This window comes from Carassius auratus, chromosome 40, assembly GCF_003368295.1.
Source record: "Carassius auratus strain Wakin chromosome 40, ASM336829v1, whole genome shotgun sequence".
Classification (NCBI taxonomy): domain Eukaryota; kingdom Metazoa; phylum Chordata; class Actinopteri; order Cypriniformes; family Cyprinidae; genus Carassius; species Carassius auratus.
This window is the reverse complement of record NC_039282.1, coordinates 5,022,511-5,040,697: the sequence shown is the minus strand read 5'-3', so window position 1 is coordinate 5,040,697 and position 18,187 is coordinate 5,022,511. Positions and strand designations below refer to the sequence as shown.

General features: G+C 37.8%; 2 protein-coding genes across 9 annotated transcripts; both read right to left on the bottom strand.

The window, feature by feature from the left end:
- Nucleotides 1-913: 913 nt before the first annotated feature.
- LOC113058347 (uncharacterized) lies at nucleotides 914-11,011 on the bottom strand. Of its 8 annotated transcripts, none has more exons than XM_026226149.1 (14): nucleotides 9,617-9,675; nucleotides 8,961-9,041; nucleotides 7,984-8,359; nucleotides 5,943-7,194; nucleotides 4,188-4,320; nucleotides 3,899-4,097; nucleotides 3,409-3,685; nucleotides 3,141-3,318; nucleotides 2,920-2,996; nucleotides 2,648-2,828; nucleotides 2,104-2,352; nucleotides 1,797-1,968; nucleotides 1,560-1,708; nucleotides 914-1,427 (listed from the first exon to the last, which is right to left on the bottom strand). In XM_026226149.1, exons 4-14 carry the CDS (start codon nucleotides 6,228-6,230, stop codon nucleotides 1,318-1,320), a joined length of 2,013 nt encoding a protein of 670 aa, XP_026081934.1. In that variant the 5' UTR covers nucleotides 6,231-7,194; nucleotides 7,984-8,359; nucleotides 8,961-9,041; nucleotides 9,617-9,675; the 3' UTR covers nucleotides 914-1,317. The 8 variants fall into 8 exon arrangements, with proteins under 8 accessions (XP_026081934.1, XP_026081935.1, XP_026081932.1 ...); XM_026226150.1 differs by having other exon boundaries at nucleotides 7,984-8,726; nucleotides 9,617-9,652; XM_026226147.1 differs by lacking the exons at nucleotides 5,943-7,194; nucleotides 7,984-8,359 and adding an exon at nucleotides 10,507-10,714 and having other exon boundaries at nucleotides 9,617-9,849.
- Nucleotides 11,012-11,265: 254 nt separating this feature from the next.
- Nucleotides 11,266-17,898, bottom strand: rps6kb1b (ribosomal protein S6 kinase b, polypeptide 1b). Its single transcript, XM_026226154.1, has 15 exons — nucleotides 17,704-17,898; nucleotides 16,992-17,035; nucleotides 16,714-16,834; nucleotides 16,475-16,543; nucleotides 16,245-16,392; nucleotides 15,855-15,912; nucleotides 15,525-15,625; nucleotides 15,337-15,427; nucleotides 15,098-15,188; nucleotides 13,684-13,791; nucleotides 13,497-13,559; nucleotides 12,621-12,698; nucleotides 12,422-12,529; nucleotides 12,235-12,344; nucleotides 11,266-12,143 (listed from the first exon to the last, which is right to left on the bottom strand). The coding sequence occupies exons 1-15, from the start codon at nucleotides 17,770-17,772 to the stop codon at nucleotides 11,897-11,899; spliced, it is 1,506 nt and encodes a 501-aa protein (XP_026081939.1). The 5' UTR covers nucleotides 17,773-17,898; the 3' UTR covers nucleotides 11,266-11,896.
- Nucleotides 17,899-18,187: the final 289 nt, after the last annotated feature.

The window sequence follows — 18,187 nt, the reverse complement described above, 5'->3', positions numbered from 1 at the left end:
GAATGTCCACCAGAGCTGTTGCCCGTGAATTGAATGTTAATTTCTCTATCATAAGCCGTCTCCAAAGGCATTTTAAAGAATTTGGCAGTAAATCCAACCGGCCTCACAACCGCAGACCACCTGTAACCACACCAGCCCAGGACCTCCACATCCAGCATCTTCACCTCCTAGATCGTCTGACACCAGCCACCCGGACAGCTGCTGCAAGAATCAGTTTGCATACTGTCTATATTACAGTTAGATGAGGTTGGTTAGATATAGTTCTCAAATAAACAAACGTTTAAGACATTACATGTGGAAAGCCTTTTCATTCAGTTATTTCCTGCTTACAGCCCCTGTATGTACAAGAATAGTTAACAAGCTTGTACTAATTAAATATCAATAAATGGGTTCTATAATATTCCATTTTATTATTTAATGTAATTCAGAAATAAAAATTAAATATTTGTCATATAAAAAGCTTTTACATTTAAAAACAGATGCCAGCATTTTTTTTGCATGCAGGTCATAGCTGTTAAAACCTATAACAAAAATAAACTTGTGTCCATGTGATTATGTCATTTTACCATAGTAACGTTAACTAAATCACATTGTTTGTCTTTTTTATTATTAGTCACTATATAAGCCCTGTATTTGCTGCTTGGAGATACCTCAGGTAGCATTCTCACCACTAAATTGGAAACTACTTTGTCTCTTCATTTGACAACTAATTGTGCCTAAAATTGACACTTACAATTTTTTTTGTATCTAGTTAGTTTACTGGAAGACTACGGGAGGTCGAAGAACAGCTCATATGTTTGGTTGACCATCCTGTATTAGATCCAGTCTACCTCAGTGTCTGCTCTGTGCATTTGCGGTGTACACCAGTTAGTTGTGCTGAACTGAAGTTACTAAAATAAGAAATTAAGTCTTGTTTTGAGTCTTGACTGTTTATTCCAACAACCAACCTTGTGTCTAATTTTCATTCAGTAGTGTAGACAGTGTCAATATTTATTTACAACAAGAGAAAATAAAAACTTGAAAAATGTTACAAAACAAGCATTGAATATGATCCATAGGAGCAAAGTAATATTTGTATAATAACACAAACAATGTTAGATCTCTGCCAGACTAAATATCAATTGTTCAGTGGCTACAGATATCTCTCCTATCGTTTGTTTGTGAGCTGGTGCTGAGGACTCCTGGGACGCAGAATCCGGTTCATTATTCCAGCTTGTGTGAATTTCCTGATGAAGAAAGGCCACTACGTATGGTTTAAACTGTTCTCCACAGAAAACAAAGCTGGCAATGACCTCCTCCTCATCGAGCTTCTCAAACTCAGGGACTCAGGTCCTCTGGGACAGGGATGGCCAACAGCGCATCGGTGTATGGCACAGGGTTAACAAAGACTTTCTCAAAAATGAGGTCCATCGTGTCAGCAACATAACCTGTATCATAAAACACCATTTTCTTTTTAATTGGTTGGGTTTTGTTTTTGTATTTAATTGATTCTTCATCAAGATAAATACATTTTTTAATTCCAGAAAAGAGGTGTTGTTTGAATCGATCTGAACCCTTACCAAAGGTCGGCTGTGTCTTTTGAGGTTTAACTCTGCACTCTTCCTTCCTAGACTTCGGAAATGAGATTTTGAAGAGAGGTACACCTTCCTCCGTTTCGGCCTGTGGTCGGTCCGCATTTTCATTATAATGCATAGCAGCCAGGTATAGTCTGTAAGTACAAGACAAAACGTGTTAATATTGACAGATATTTTAGGCTACAATTCCCAAAAGTATCGAGTAAACAAACTTTCTTTTACCTACACAACCTCCCAATAAAGGGAAAGACAACATTCTTTGGGGCAAAACGAAGGATGACGGCACGGAAAGCCTCTAAAGATGAAGTTTGGTGGTGGGGGCTCAGTTTTGCAACATCCTTCAGCGTTCTTTTTTTTGTCAGCAACTTCTCCAACTTGTAGAAAGCTAGAGTATCTGCAGACAATTAGAAAATATCATATTAAAAAACACTACAGTAGAGAATATTACAACGATGATCTCTGGTCAATTTCTGAAAGTGACTAAATAACTGTATTGTTTTGACGTTTAGCCTGTATATTGATTAAATACCTGCTTGGAGCCATTTACTCTTGTCAGTTGTCTTGCGGATCACATGCTCACACTTGGGGTAAAGAGGATCCTCATGTGTATGAACATCTCGAACATGGTTCAGGATCGTGGTCCACTTTGCAATCCTCTGTGGTTCGGAGGTTGAGCTAGCTGCAGTCCAGTATATGTGACTGATGATGCTTTTCATCCACTTCTTGAGTTTCTCACAGTCTTTCTGCTTACTGATTGCTTCCAGTTTCTTGGAAATTCCTTACAATTAAAGCAAAATACATTCCACTTAGTTAAGATACTCATAAACTGAGTGATTACTCTATTGTAGCAATTCATAATCCTTTTATAAGCATTTGTTACCATTTACTCACAGTGTCACAATTTCTAATTAAGGACAAGTCTTTTTACCAAATAGGATATTTACACAAGCTTCAAAAAAATCTGACATCAGGTCCTTCTCAAGTATATCACTAACAACTCAAAGAAAGGAAAGGCTGGAGCAAAACTGATAGATTTTGTATGGTGTAATGGACTATTGACACTGACAATGTACCTTTTGCCATGTGCCAGACATCGTAGTAATGGGTTATGTTTCTCTCTCTGAGGAACTTCTGTACTTGTGGATGGCGATCAGTGACGATGCAATCAAGATTGACGCCACGCGACTCCAGTAAAGCTAGACTCCTTTTCAGGCCCTCTTTTTCCATGTGGCAGCTACCACCAACCTCGTTGCTCTGTTAACACAGAAAAACAATAAATTAACAGAACTTTGCTTTTAAAATTATAACCAATAACCGCTTTTCGAAATAATTTTTTAAGGCTCACCTGAACCAACTGAATGTCCACAACGGTGTTAGTACGGAGATCCATCGTTGCATAACTGCCGTACTTTGCAGAGTGGGCTGTTTTAGATCAAATAGTTACATTAGTGATCAACATTCAATACTTTGGTATTATGTCTAGCATTTTATTTAGGTCACTCCTTATAACTTCAAACGATACGTAACCCCTGTATAAACCACACTATTTCAGTAAAGTATCAATACCTGGAGAGTCAGCTCTCATGTCACCACCAACTATCACTTTTTCCTCCTGACTCAGCGACTGCAGATTCACATCCTGTGTGGCTTTCCAGTGGTGAATAACTGCCGGCTCAATGAAAGCTCTGGCGTGGCGTTGAAATGTTTCATACCTAAACAACTGTAGCTTCATTGCCTTGAAGACCTGTTGGTGTGGGAGGATAAATAATACATGTAATTTGATCCAAATTTAAGTAATTCACAGTCAAAGTAACTACAGTTGCACATGATTTACCTTTTCGATTTGTATGAAAGATGCACCACTCAGATACACGGCGGCAGAAAGGTGCAGATTTCCAGACGGCACGCTCCCAATGACAGGCTGGCTATTCCAGTGTCTTGTAAATGTGCAGCGGGGACACCACTGCTTCACAGACAGGAATGTCCCCAGCCTTTGGGTCCTCACATCACATGCCCGGGTGCAGACTGGACATACATTAAACAACTCCATGATGCAGCTCTCGTACACTATGAACTTTTTGCTGTTGTGGGTGGGAGTGGATGAATCTGCTCTATATCAAACCAGAATGAAAGGAAAACTCATTTTGAGTTAAACAGATTGAGCTTTCATGTGGACTGTAATTTAAACCAGCACCCTGTTTGCATCTGGTTAAATAATATTTATGCACATAAACAATCCTAAAAGTAATGCTATAAACAACAACAGACTAATTCTTTATGTTAGAATGAAAGCCACGCATATATCTTCACACTCAGTAACTTACGACTTAAGTGAAGAGTCTAACGAAGTGGAATCCTGTCCCTTTAAAGCTTCCTCTAAAGAGCTGTGCTCCAATGCATCGTCCTCCAGCTGTTCATCGAGGTCTAGACGAGGTCTCTTCACAGGTGTCGATGACAGGCCCAAATGGTCTGCATTGGACATCCCAACACCGAAATCTTTGCAGGAGACATTTGCCTGGACACCTGTGTTTATTAATGAAAGCAAAGAGAAATGCCAGAAAATGTTTACTAACTAGATCAAAAGTAAATGTCGTGAAGATGGCGGGTACATACCTTCACTTCTAAAGTGGGGCAGCAGAGTCTTTAAGGAGAGCTGTGTGCCTACAGTATGTGTTTCCAGGGGGTCTGTCTGACAGGAAACATCCCTTGAGAGAGGCAGCTGAATACAAGCACTTGATGTGCTGGCCTGTGTAGAGACAGTGAGGTCAAATTAGTACTCGATTTATTACTTTGCATATATTCCAGGTGCAAGTTGTAATAGCATAGAAGATAAGCATGTTTACTGAATAACATTAATACTTAAAATGATATCTATGAAATGATTGAAGGATATTACTTCACTTTTTTTTGTATACATATTTTATATTTTTAAAGTTTTTACGATCTGTCTTATTACAATTACATCAAGCTTTGCAATCTGTAAAGGACTGCGATAAAGTTATGGATATATAACTAACTGATATATCAAGTATACATTTATTATTTGTATATTTCATTAACAATCTGTGCCTCAAGTGTAAAAGATTTAGCTTTTACTGTGTTAATTGCTGTGGTTTCGTCTATGACACATGTTTAAGTTCAATAGCTTTTAAAAGGCTTGATGGACTGCTCCTGAACACATTGGAAAATCTTAACTTGACCCTAATAAACATACTATAAGTCTTTATTGTGCAGCAATTTTCTTTATATGGTCAGTGTCTACTACTTCATAATGTGTTGTATTGGTTTATTTAATGGCACGACATCCAGTTCAATAGCTTTTAAAAAGAGGGTCACACCGCTCCAAAACAAGTTGCTAAATATTTATTTGACCCAAAAGAACACCCTACAAGTCTTTAATGTAAAATTATTTGCTCTATATGTTCAATTTCTACCATTACTGTATTATATGGGGTTCTTCAGTGCAACACAGTTCAATAACCTTTGAAGAAAGATACTGACTTACCTTATACATATTATAAAATATAAATTTTACATTAAATAACACTACAGCTTTTGAATGTACTATTATTTGCTCTACGTGTACATTTGACACTGCAAGTGCCTTGCATTTGATTCTTCTATCATCCAGTTTGTTCACTTTCAAAAGGCTTGATGGACTGTTCTAGAACATGGTGGGAAATCTTAATTTGGCCCTAATACACATACTATAAACTCTTTATTTTGCAATCATTTGCTTTATATGGTCAATAACTACTCTTAACCTGTTGCATTGGTTTCCTAAATGATAAATAATTCAGTTTAGGAGAAGTCATGGCTTAGTGGTTAGAGAGTTTGACTCCTAACCCTAAGGTCCTAATATTCCAGTCTCAGAAACTTCTAGTGACATTTTGCATTGGTACTACTATCTATTTGAACCAATAGCCCGTGCCGTGACTGTGGACGAAAACATTGACGAACCGGAGGCTGCGCGGATGGGAGAAGTGTCAGAATGGTAGCTAGCTGCTAGCTAACTAATCAGAGAATACTAAAAACTCTTCTGCAGGTATAATTTTGCAATAGGTGTACTTGTGGTCACTGTACCAGGCTGTCTCCAAGAGAAAACTTGTGCTGTAGAGAAGTGGCACAGGTAAACACAACTCGATTCACTGTATTGCAATTCAGTATGTAATCAGTCAAAATACGCGTTTTAACATATGTAGGTTTTGGACATATTTCTCAAACATATTTAAATATATTACATATTTAATTACACGAATTAAGCATTCAATTGAGGTATTATCGAAATATCAAATATTTTAATAACGAGTGCTTATTTAACAAAAGGCAAGTAAAACTATCAGGTTTAAATTTTAGACACACACACACCTCTGAAAGGATAGAAAAGTCCTCGGGACTTGGCACCGCATCAATCGCAAGACGCAACTTGCATTGGTAGTCAACAAGGCCAAAGTCCACCATTCTCCAATTCTCGAAGCTCTCTCTCGAGAAATGTTTGCTGCACACATATAATTTAGATGTGTCTGTGGTTGATGGCCAACCAACCGCCCGCAGCCAGAGTCTAGCCCTGGCAGCATCGCGGGGAAACATATGAAACCCATTTGAACTTTTGCACCACGGAAACAAACACTTACGTCCCATGATTGCCTCACTCATCTACTGCGCGATATTACAGCTAGCTTGACATGTCTGTCATTGGAAAGAGCCACGTGGTGTCATGAATAATTAAGAAAGTGTCTTCTCATTGGATAAAAAACTCAGTCTCATTAATAATTAATAGACACAGATGAGTCATCAAAGTACTATCGCGCTCTGCCACGTCACAGCCTGTGACGTGGACAGGATGAAGATTTTAAACCTGGAAGACGAAAATAGCGTATAAAAACTAAAATTTAACCATTTCCCCCCTACTATTATATCTAACAGATGCTAACATAGTCTTCAATGGTTTTCAACATACATACCTCTGTTAAAATCTCAGAAATTTTGGTTTAGGGTTTCATGACCCTTTAAATAGGCCTGAATTTTCTGAAGAAATTGTTTCTAAAGACCTTCAGAACCTTTTCAACCCAAAATTATTTGGGATAACAATACACATTCATTCACATTTATTCACACACACACACACACACATATTTTTTTTTACTTGCACTGTTTTAAGCAGGCCATTATAACGTGGATACTCAGCTGATTATTTATTTTTAGTCTGTTTAATCTAGAAATATTGAACCATGTAATGTGACAATCAAGAAACAAACCAATGCAACAGATTGGGAGAATTGACCATATAAAGCAAATAATACACAGAAAACTTTTAGTGTGTTATTTAAAGTAAAATGACTATTTTACCATGTTTAATGGTTAAATCAGTGTCTTTCTTCAAAGGTTATTGAACTGCAACTCAAAAAACAACAATACATTAATGGTAATATAATTTGCAAATAATTGTACATTAAAGACATGTAGTGTGTTCTTCAGGGTCAAATAAATATTTAGCAACTTGTTTTGTAGCGGTGTGACCCTCCTTTGGAAAGTTATTAAACTGGATGGTGTGTCATTGAAGAAAACCATAAGGTGCAAAATAACCATCTTGAAAATCGTTTTGCCACTAATCTTTTAACTAGGGCCGGGACTTTAACGCGTTAATTGAGATTAATTAATTACACAAAAAATAACGCGTTAACTAAGATTAATTAATTACAGAAAAAAATTCCCGCATTTTTAATAACTTATTTTTGCACCGCGGAACGTTTCTCACTGGATGAGTTTTGGCGGACCGATTATACTGAAGCACCAACTAGTGTTCGCTTCGCATATCACCGCAGCAGCACATCGAGCCTCAAGTATCACCTCAACGCAAAACATATAGCAGCTAGCGTGGACTTTATGTTGAACTATGTATTATTTTGTTGTTGCAACTGGCACTTTATGTTGAACTCTTTATTGTTTTGGCCAAGGTTATTGAGAGTTGGACTTAGTATGTTATGGCCTCTGAAGCAACAGAGAGATGTTTTCTAATAGTCAGTGTTTCCAATGTTCTGAATGTAATTGACAGTATTGTGTTTTACTTAAAAAAGCACTTTACAGAAGGTTCCAGCAACTATAAGCTTCCTGAATTTCTGAAATGTACTATTTCTAAATTGTTTCTAAATATGCTATTGCTACACTTCATGGCAAAAATTGCACTGTTCTGCTAGACTTGGTTGAACAAAAATAAACAATATTTTGTTGCTTAAGCTTATGTATTCAGTCATTATTCAATGGTATACTATAAATCCATGTGAAAAAAATAACTTCTCACTGTTCTCAGGTCAAATATTTATATGCGATTAAAATGCGATTAATTAATTACAAAGCCTCTAATTAATTAGATTAATTTTTTTAATCGAGTACCGGCCCTACTTTTAACCATTCACCCAAAATAAACATTCTGTTTGCGGTCAAGCTTTGAGTACCTGTCAGTAATCTGATGGATTCAGTACCATGGACAGCGATATTTCTGTAGGACTGTAAACATCATTTGATGCACTTGAATTGTAATATTGTGAAAGTTTAATATTGAAATTAACTAATGAACTAAGTCGTAGAACAGGGAAACAAAAGTTTAGCCGTTTTTTACATTCAACACCTGGAGAACACGGTTACACTGTTAATTCATTATCACACATAAAACCAGAAAAACAGAGGTGACTAAAACAGCAAGACATGGGCTGTAGTATGTTCTGTAGGGGTCCAGACAAGATGTTCCAACTTGCTTTGGAGCAGTCGGCCCATGCTTTCAAAACCTATTGAAATAAATCATATGTCACTGTAAAAACCAACATACCAACACAGTTCTTGTTCATTTTGAGGCAAATAAATAAATAGAAAGAGTTGACAAATTAAGTGCAGGAGATTACATGTGATTTTGCACTTATCTGGAATTTCACCAAATTACAGTTCATGTAGGCTAAACATCTTCAAACAATATTTATAATGCACGTTTTATTGCTGTTATAGGAAAATCTATACACAAATCCACCGCAAACTCTATGAGCGCCGCCATCTTGCCTGTCGCCATTACTGCATGCCTGCGAAGTGTAACGGTGTGACATTTGCCGGTGCCCTCTTATGACGTCAATGAAAGCAGATCCTGCTTATCAAATAAAATGTCTGGTGAAAGGGAACATCGGGTAGATGATGTCAGGCAGTGGCCAAAACTTACTGATAAAGGTAATTTATTGACAACATAATGTAATAATGTAAAAATATGTAATGTAATGTAATTAAGAAGTGTATTGATGACAACAATAAACCCAAACGCTGTCATTACTAGCAGTGTTGCCAATATGTTCACAAGTTTCAAATAACTATTAGGCCATCCTTAAAACTATTTTACCTACTTACATGACATTCATAACCCATGAATAACACAGGATAGGGATTTTCTCTTGTAGGTTGTCCGTCAGGAAAATGTATCCCACACACCTTAGAGTGGTAATGAAGATGAATACATAATGAGTGATGCATTGGTGGTAATAGTACTTCTCAAACAAGTGTGAACAAGACAGCACTCTAGCACTCTGCCCTTTCTCTTAACAAACGTCAAACATGCACAATTGCACTTTACCATCCTATTTATGATGCGTGAAAGGGGGTGTATATGATTGTTATTCTTTTTGTGGGGTGTGGAACAAAACTGTTGTTTATCCCGTCCCGTCCATCTTATTTGTTTTGTCTAGTATTTTGTGATAAGTCTCCTGTTGTATCAGATGTACTATATGGCACATATTAGGTTTCTGCAAGGACGAACATCTATCTATATATAGCTGACATAGTAGTTTATCTTTTTATCCAAAGCAAACAACGAGGACTAACATTTAAGCTGATGCAAAGAGAGGAACTTCATTTTATCAAGCAGTAACGTAAGAGCTTGAGAAATTTCCAGTTACACAGCAACAAGATACTGCTACAAAACTTAGCTAGCGCCGTTTCACTGTATGTTACACCAACTGCGTGCAATCTGTGACATTAACGGAATGAATAGTCAGAGCCAAACTTACCACAGTATTCTTGTTTGGCTTGAAGCCATCTCGGTTTATGTGTTTCATCCACTTTTGACGCACATCCTGGTCCTCCGCTCGACCAGGGACTCTGTGTAATCCGTATGGCCGTAAACATGGGCAGTCAATGTGCAACAACGGTTTGTGAATTTCACAAACGGTTTTATTCCAGGTCTGTAGTTTTGTGCTGTTGTTAAAACAGCCAACCACACAACACGCTCTTCCCGGCATCACTGGACAGCATACGTACAACAACAAAAAACTAAATAAAAATAACTTTTCGTACAACTAACATCTGCTACAACCGCCTACGGGATCAAGACGCTACTTCTGCTACTTCCTTAGTAGCAAGGCACGCAGTAATGGCGGCGCTGCTTTACTGCCGTGTTTCGACGGATTTGTGATAATGTAAGTGATATTTGCGGTCACATCTATAGTTGGCTGTTTGCACACTATGGAAAAAAGAGAAACTTTTTAGACGGTCCCTATCTTTTTTGCCACACTACGTTGGACATTCAGTGGCAAGTATGCCATTTAAACAATACTTGGCCATTTGTATCGAATGTAGTAGGTTGAGATTCATGTCGCTGAATTGAATTAGTAAAAAATAATTTTATTGCACATTAAATTAATAAGTTATTGAACCGAATGTGTGCATACAAAACTTTACCGCCGCGTGCGCAATAACACCAACAGAAAAAAGGTTATCCAAACAAAGAAATGTACAACACTCGCCTTAGGGTGTGTATTCACACACATGTGATGCCACCTACCTTTACATTAGCGACAGTAAGTGGGCTGTTAGCCGCGAAGCTAATGTTACAGCCAGATAACAAGCCAGGTAACATATACAGTAGCGCAACAACATTGTATGGGGCTAGTTGACTTACTTGTCCGAGGTTTGCAGCCGAGCCGAGGAGAGTTGGTACTGAACCAGGTTTTATTTTCAGACGCTCAGCAAGGCCAGCTCTGTACTGACCCAAGTTGAGGAAACAGTCGCTGGTGAAATGTTTGCCGCAGACATACATAACTTTGGGAAGATGTGTCGGAGCATTACCAGAGAAAATAAAATGAACCCATTGTTTCTTTACAGGCTCGGATGAAGGAACTAAAAAAATACTTCGGTGTTCATTTGTACATTCCAACACAGAGCAATTGCCATGCTTCGCTCGTTTGCAAGCCATGATGTCTCTCGAGGGAAAAGACATAAATATTGTGCTTGCCTCAAACAGTAGAAGCTCATTTGACGATGCGACAAATTCTCTGGGTAAGAAAAACAGAGAAATGGGAGGTAACCTTTCCCTGTATGATGACACAAAGGGGAGGTTCCAGATTGGCTCATCTGACATTTAATTTTCTCAAAGACTTAAGCATATCAGCATATTAGAATGATAGCTGAAGGATCATGTGACATCACAGACATAAATGTTAAAATATGTTCAAATAGAAAGCAGTTATTTTAATTAGTAATGATATTCCACAATGTTACTGTATTTTTGATCAAATAAATGCAGCCTTGAGCAAAACAGAGATCTACGTTTGAATTGTAGCGTATTGTATGATTATGATCTTGTAATGCACATCCCTTTGTAAAATTACAAACAAAAGGAACAAATTTGACACCCCAGCTCATAATAAAATATCAAAGGTCAGTGTTTTTGTTTTTTATTGAGGCTCATGTACTTATCCAGCATCTATACAGCACTGTGGGATACACTCATTTAAAAATGTATAAGACTTAAGTCAGGTTGCGAAGCTCCGCTGGACCAAACTCCCACAAACCCATCTCATTCTTCAATCCACAATGTTTTTTACAATTATTTAACAGCTGGAAAGCGATTCAGCTTTCCTCGGAAATACTGTAAAAACTCAAAGCATCCCACTTGAAGCAATTCCTCAACATCACTTGATCATCTTGCAGGCAGCATCTACTCATTTGCACATTTGCAAATAGTGTCTCCTTTATTTATTTTTTTGTTAGTTTGTTTCATGTTCCTTTTATGGTAAAATCATGTAAAAAAAAAGTTGACAATCCAAAAAAGGCCCAATCCTGATAATCCATTTGATATGTAATGACAGGAATCATCTAAGAATGCGCTCTGAGGTTTTTGGATGTGAGGAACTGTAGCAGTTTCTCAAACTCAGTGAAAGACACATGCTCATCAGATGTGAAGGACAGTATATAGAAGATGGTAGTGATGGTGGGGGACCTTTCTTCTCCCCAAGTGTCCATATAAAAGAAATAGAGAAGGCAAAAGGAAAACTAAGTTGGACTAATGGTCATAGGTTCATTCGTAGATGATCTGGCCTTTTGGAGATCACAGGGTAGGTCTGCTGCTTAAACTGGCCCACGCTGGAGCCAGCGGGTTGCCTGATGGGAAGAGGGGCGGTAGCTTCGGAACTAGCCTGGACCTCCATCTGATCCACGGTGGACACTTCCATAGTGAGCTCTGTGGGGGACTGAAGGGTGGAGGATCCGGGTAAAGTGGGTCCTCGTGGCCAACAATCTCCTGAGAACTTAACCGGGCTGAAAGACAGGAGACAAAAGCGAGGAAATTGGTTTTCAATTTGATTTGCATCAAAATCTGTGACATTTATAAGTCAAAAGCTGGGATTACCTGAGAGGCGTTCGAGGGCTTCCCAAAAACCGGCGAGGTGAACGAATTTTTGGCTCAAATGAGAACTTCTTTATATTTTCCAACACCGATGGAGCTACATAGGTAAAACCCTGCAAGAATTAAAAGAAAATATAAGGACAGCACCAACATTTTTCAAAATGGATAAGCAGGACGGTGGCTTCCTTACCAAAAAGGCCTGATTTGCACTTTCGCTCAGCGTGGAGTCATCGGGACTGTCAACGGGAGTCTGGCTGGTGAACTTGGAATCAAACTGGCTCACATCGTCAGCAGATTGCTGTCGAACAAAACATCAGGTCGTGTAATTCATATATACTCAGTTAAGCTGTAAGATGGTGGAACAGACCACAAAAAGAGACTATAGTTACCAAGAAAGGCTTGAATGGTGGTTCTACTTTACGAGCGAGAAGGTCATCCCAATTAACATGTCGGAAGAAGGGATGAGTCTAGAAGACAAATTCAGGTAAATTAAAATCACACACTAAAGCCCAGCACTTCCTGAATTCAAGTTAAACATTAAAACCACCAGAAAAATCAATATTCATAGTCAATCTTCACCATTTGATCATATCTGACATACAAACGTTTCTAAGACCTCGATATTATCAACACGATCAAAACTTGCTGAAAAATCTGTTGTACACAAACTACTTAATGCCTTCTGTCATCTGACTGATATCGTTTATGCTTTTAACAAGTAAACTGTCTTTGAGAATAACTCTAAATCGTTCCCGTTCAGGTAATGGAATTTTACACAGTAAACATATGAATAACTTGTATTCTTAGTAATGCTTCTAGATGAACAGTTACCCGATTAGGTTTAATTGATTTTTTTTGTATTTTTTTGTACTTTTTAGTATTTAAGTTAAAATGTATCAAATATGTAGTAAATATTTTGGCCACAACAATAAAAACTTAAGTGCTAAGATCATAAAACTGAGCATTTAAGTATCTTAGTAAGACACATTATTGGAAAATATACAGTGAGTTTTTTTAATGCAAGTAGTCAGCTTAACTGTTATAAAGATCCCACAAATAACGGGTTTCAGAATCTTTTTGCCAAAAATGAAAAAACAGCAACTGCACAAAACTGCATAGTTCAGTATGGGCTTCTGGATAAAGTGTATGTTTATGTCATACTTATATGAGCCATAAAAGCCTGATGCATCAAATATGACACTCAACTTTTTCGAGTTGCATTACAGGTTTCAAATATTGACTTTATCAAATGCTCATAAACAGACCTGTACTTCTGTTGCATCTCCAGGTCCAGCCCCGAGTCGAGATGAGGCACTTCTTTTCAGTAGCTGAACACAGTAAAACTATTATTACAATATAACATAAAAAGACTTCATAAAAAAACTTCAAAAATCAAATGCACAACACACAATAAGTGTTATAATGGGGAAAAATAAAATAATGTTCACCTACCCTTTTGAGAAGGTCCCTGGCTTCTTGTGTGAGGTAGGGTGGGAGGTTCAGTTTGCATTTAAGAATTTTGTCAATGGTCTTTTTCCGGTTTTCTCCAGTAAAGGGAGGCTAGAAAGGCAAGAAGAAGAAAAACATTCACGAAAGGAAACCTCCATTTATAGTAGGGAAGTTCAAAAACTTCAAAATGGACTAGACCAAGGGTTCACAAACTTTTTGATGCTAAGAAGCCCAAATACAGTGACCCCATTGTGAGAGACCTCACTGACAAATATAAAGCTAAATGTATTGTGTTATGGATAGAAATCAATTTATACTGTGTGAGAAAAAAATGAAGTGTAAATTTTGTGACCACAAATTATTGATTAAAATAAATTTATCGGCTTATACATTGTCAATACAGAAAAATAATTTTCTTCTTAGTTAGCAGTAAAAGAGATAAACTGGAGAAATATATTTAGAAAAATAAATTTTTTCTGACAAGTCTTTAGAAATCATAATGAAATTATATTGTATATATAAACAATTGAAACAATGTAATGGACCCCTTACTAGATGGTGTGCTGCACTAAACAACTAGCTTATTAAAAGGGGTCATCGGATGCTACATGCACTTTTACAAGCTGTTTGAATGGAAATGTACACAACTACCAAGTGTTATTTTTTATCTCGTTAATTCATTTCCCCTCTCTCAAATCAAGCCAATCTCAGATGCCTGTCTGTGTGATGTCACAAAGAAATTCCCCTCCCACAATAGTTCAATAATTCCCCTCCCACAGTAGTGTTTCAGCACAGACTGGGCTGGTATCTTCTCTTAGACCCTCCCTGAGTGAGCCGTCATCAGTCTACCATTTTCACACCGTCGGAGCAGATGTAGACAAGAATGACTCCTAAGAGACTGAAGTATTTTGTTGTTGGATGTAATAATGAACATAGCAGTCCTCATTTACTCCCGACATCTGAGCCACTGAAGACACAGTGGATAACATTTGTTTTTGAAGGGAATGCGCACCCAATCTAAATGCGTTTATGTTCTCGCTAATTATTTGTGATCCAGCTTCACCAGCAGAAAAAGTGAGTATAAGTTCTTGTAATGAATCCTTGCAAATCGATTTTCCAAATATTATTAAGATAGCTAGTTTCACAATGAATGCCGCTAAAGTAAATAGACCTCAGTTAGCTGCTCAGAAGAGAGGGGCGGGGTCAGCAGAGCTCATTAACATTTAAAGGACAATGCTACAAAATGGCTTGCTCTGAAAAGAGCTGTTTTTAAACCCTACCATTGAGAAATCAACAAAACTATGTTACAGACTTTTCATTAAGACCCTATCAACTTGTGGGAAAAGGGCATCCGATGACCCCTTTAAAGAGTCAGTAAACTTGCACCAAGGCCAATTCACCAGACATTTATACTCACTGCTCCAGTTAACATGTCGTACATCAAAGCCCCCAGACTCCACCAGTCAACAGCCCGATTGTGTCCGCTTCTCATGAGGATCTCTGGAGCCCTGAAACAAAGAGACTTCTCACACTACTGTAGAATCCATCTAAATGCATGTCACAGGCATGTAAGGCAATGAAAAGAGACATTTTCAAAACAGGAATTAGCTACTATGGATGTCAAAAGGATGTTAAAGTTTCTTTAAAATGTCTCACATGTATTCAATAGTGCCACAGAAAGTGTGTGTCACTGTGCCATCATGAATCGATTCCTTACACAGCCCGAAATCAGTCAGTTTTACATGTCCTGTGAAAAGACAAAATACAGAGACTATTATAATTATGCATTTCTCAGTTAATATTCAAATTACTCCTATATAAACTACAATACGAAGCGACCAAACCTTGGTTATTGAGCATGATGTTCTCCGGTTTGAGATCTCTGTAGATGATGCCTTTCTGATGCAGATGCCCGAGAGCCATAGAGATTTCAGCCAAGTAAAAGCTGCGTGTAAAAACCCTGAGCATCATTCTGATTATCTTCGTTCATCTCATCATGTTGAATGTAAGGCCTATTGTATGCATGTGTCGGTGTTCATGTGTCCTTGAAAATTGTTTAAAAAGTTGAAACTTCAATAAAACACTACATGTTTAAAGCGTTAATCATGATTCAAAGTTAACATGGCAAGTTTATGCTTTAGAAGTCGCAACTCATCAAAATTGCGCTTTCTTACCAGGCTGTGTCCTCCATGAAAATCCCCTCTCGCTCAAGCTGCATGAAAAGCTCCCCACCTGCAAAAGAAAAAAGGCTTTTACCACAAACATCACATCACATTTTAAGCACAAACACAGATGGATTTTCTATACGTAAAGCTTCACATCATCATGTCTCAAAAGAACACACTGAAAATCTAATATCTCAGCACACAAATGACCAAAAAAAAGGGTTTCAACATTATTAATTAAATAAAATTTTGCATAAAATGTTTAAATGAATGAAAAAAAAAAAACATTCAGAGAAGAAATGCCTTCAAGGGCAGAATGTATTCCTTAGCAACTCCGCAGCTACAGAAGGACAATGGAAAGAATGAGTAGTTATGTGACAAAGGTTGTTCTTGACGAACCACTTAGGTATTCAAGGATGAGGTAAAGCTTGCCGCCTGTCTGAAAAGCATAGATTAGATCAACGATGAAAGGATGCTTGACTTCCTCTAAGATGTTCCTCTCTGCTTTAGTATGCGCTGTGTCCTTGGCGTTGCGTACAATCATAGCCTACAAGCAGCAGAACAAAGTGACATTGAGACATTGCCACAAATCTTAATCACTGCATTCCAATCGAAGGAATTTGCTTAACCTTTTTTAAGACTTTCATTGCAAATATTTTTCCTGACCCTGCACCAGATACTTTCCGAACCTGGAAAACCTATAAAAAAAAAAAAAAAAGAAGGGGCTAAATTCAAGCCTAGTCAGGTTCAAAGGTACACTGCTCCACAGTGTTATTTTAGTGGAATCGTGTGAAAAGTGCTTTAAAAGGCAATCAAATGAAAATATTAGAAAGTGCTACATTTATAATTAAAAAAATAAATAAAATACCTTTCCATAACCTCCTTTCCCCAACACACGCAGAAGCTCAAAACACTCTGGGCGGATGTTCTCAGCACCTTGGTTCACACTGTCCTCTGATATCTCGATCTTCTCACAGTCGTCCATGTTACTATAAGAATAAACCAGAAATAAAGTGATAATGTGCATTATTCCTTTCATCTGAATTTAGAATACTGATTATTTTTAGTCAATTCCTTTTTAAAAATTATTTTAATCATTTAAATTAAAATACGAAAAAACGTATTGCAACCACTGCACATACTTACAACTCAAAGCCACTGCACTGATCCATGAGGTCACTGATCTGAGCCTGCAGAAGAGAAGAGTTAAATGCATAATCAATGAAGGCTCAATTCACTGCAATAGTGAACAGCGTTATGTCGGGTGGAGAGATGACCAGTGCACGAGCAGATAACGTTACGAGGCAACAGCTGGCAGCACTTCTAGACTGAACACGAAAGCGTAAGGGCTCGGATTTCGCAATACTATTCCCAGAGCTCCCATTAGGTGACATGCACCATCTATGGTCTTGCAACTCCTAATTGACTAATCCTCGTAAATATAACATGCATATTACCATGACAATAAATTATGTTAAGCAGTGTGCATGTATATATTTAAGGTATGTTGCACTGCATGTTTCGATGTGAAAGGAAACCCATGCACCCAGCCCTTTAAATTGCTTGCACTGTACTGTACTGTACTGTCAAGAGGTAGGCTCACATAGAACCCTATTAACTCCAGCTCGTATATTTGAATACTGCATATTAAACACATTTCAACAAGTAATACTCAAATATATCTGACACATGTGCTGACAAGAAGAAAATATCAGTTTTTCAGTACACAAAACACACTGTAGGGTAATCGGGTTAGCCTGTTAGCATAACATAATGCAGCTCGACGCTTGTTCCTCGGGCCTCGGGCCTGCACACTCAACACTCCCGCGTGCACTTCAAAACACCGCCCGTCCTTTACCTCCTCCAGCTCATCATCGGAGACATTTTCCTCCGGCTGGTCCAGATCGATGTCGAAGACGCCAGCCATCGCTGATTTCGCTGTCTGGGATCCCTTCAAACCGCGTGAGGAGCTCGCGCTTCCCGCCTCATGGACATGAACGCACCGTCGCCATGACCGGCATGACGCGATCTGACGCCCCCGCGCGGAGGAACTCGGGAAATGAGTCACGCACGCTCGACTTCAAACTGTTTTTATGCATGTCATTGCACAAAAAAAGAAAAAAAGAAAGAAAAATAATTGTATCAGAGTACAATACCCATAAATAAAATAAATAATATTATTAATGTAATATAAATAATGTTATTATATAATCTATATAAAAATAATATCAGAATACAAAACAGACAAATAGCAATAAATACTTAAATATTATTTATTTATATTATTTAATATCACAAACACACACACACACACACACACACACACACACACATATATATAT

Coding starts and splice junctions, on each gene's coding strand:
- LOC113058347 (XM_026226145.1), bottom strand. CDS start 10,965: ATGTCAGATGAGCCAATCTGGAACCTCCCCTTTGTGTCATCATACAGG. Junction 4,098..4,187: donor GCCCCACTTTAGAAGTGAAG/GTATGTACCCGC, acceptor TAATAAACACAG/GTGTCCAGGCAAATGTCTCC. Junction 2,829..2,919: donor TGGACATTCAGTTGGTTCAG/GTGAGCCTTAAA, acceptor CTGTGTTAACAG/AGCAACGAGGTTGGTGGTAG.
- rps6kb1b (XM_026226154.1), bottom strand. CDS start 17,772: ATGGCTGGCGTCTTCGACATCGATCTGGACCAGCCGGAGGAAAATGTC. Junction 16,544..16,713: donor GGAAAGGAGGTTATGGAAAG/GTATTTTATTTA, acceptor TTTTTTTTATAG/GTTTTCCAGGTTCGGAAAGT. Junction 12,699..13,496: donor GAGATGCAACAGAAGTACAG/GTCTGTTTATGA, acceptor TTTGTCTTCTAG/ACTCATCCCTTCTTCCGACA.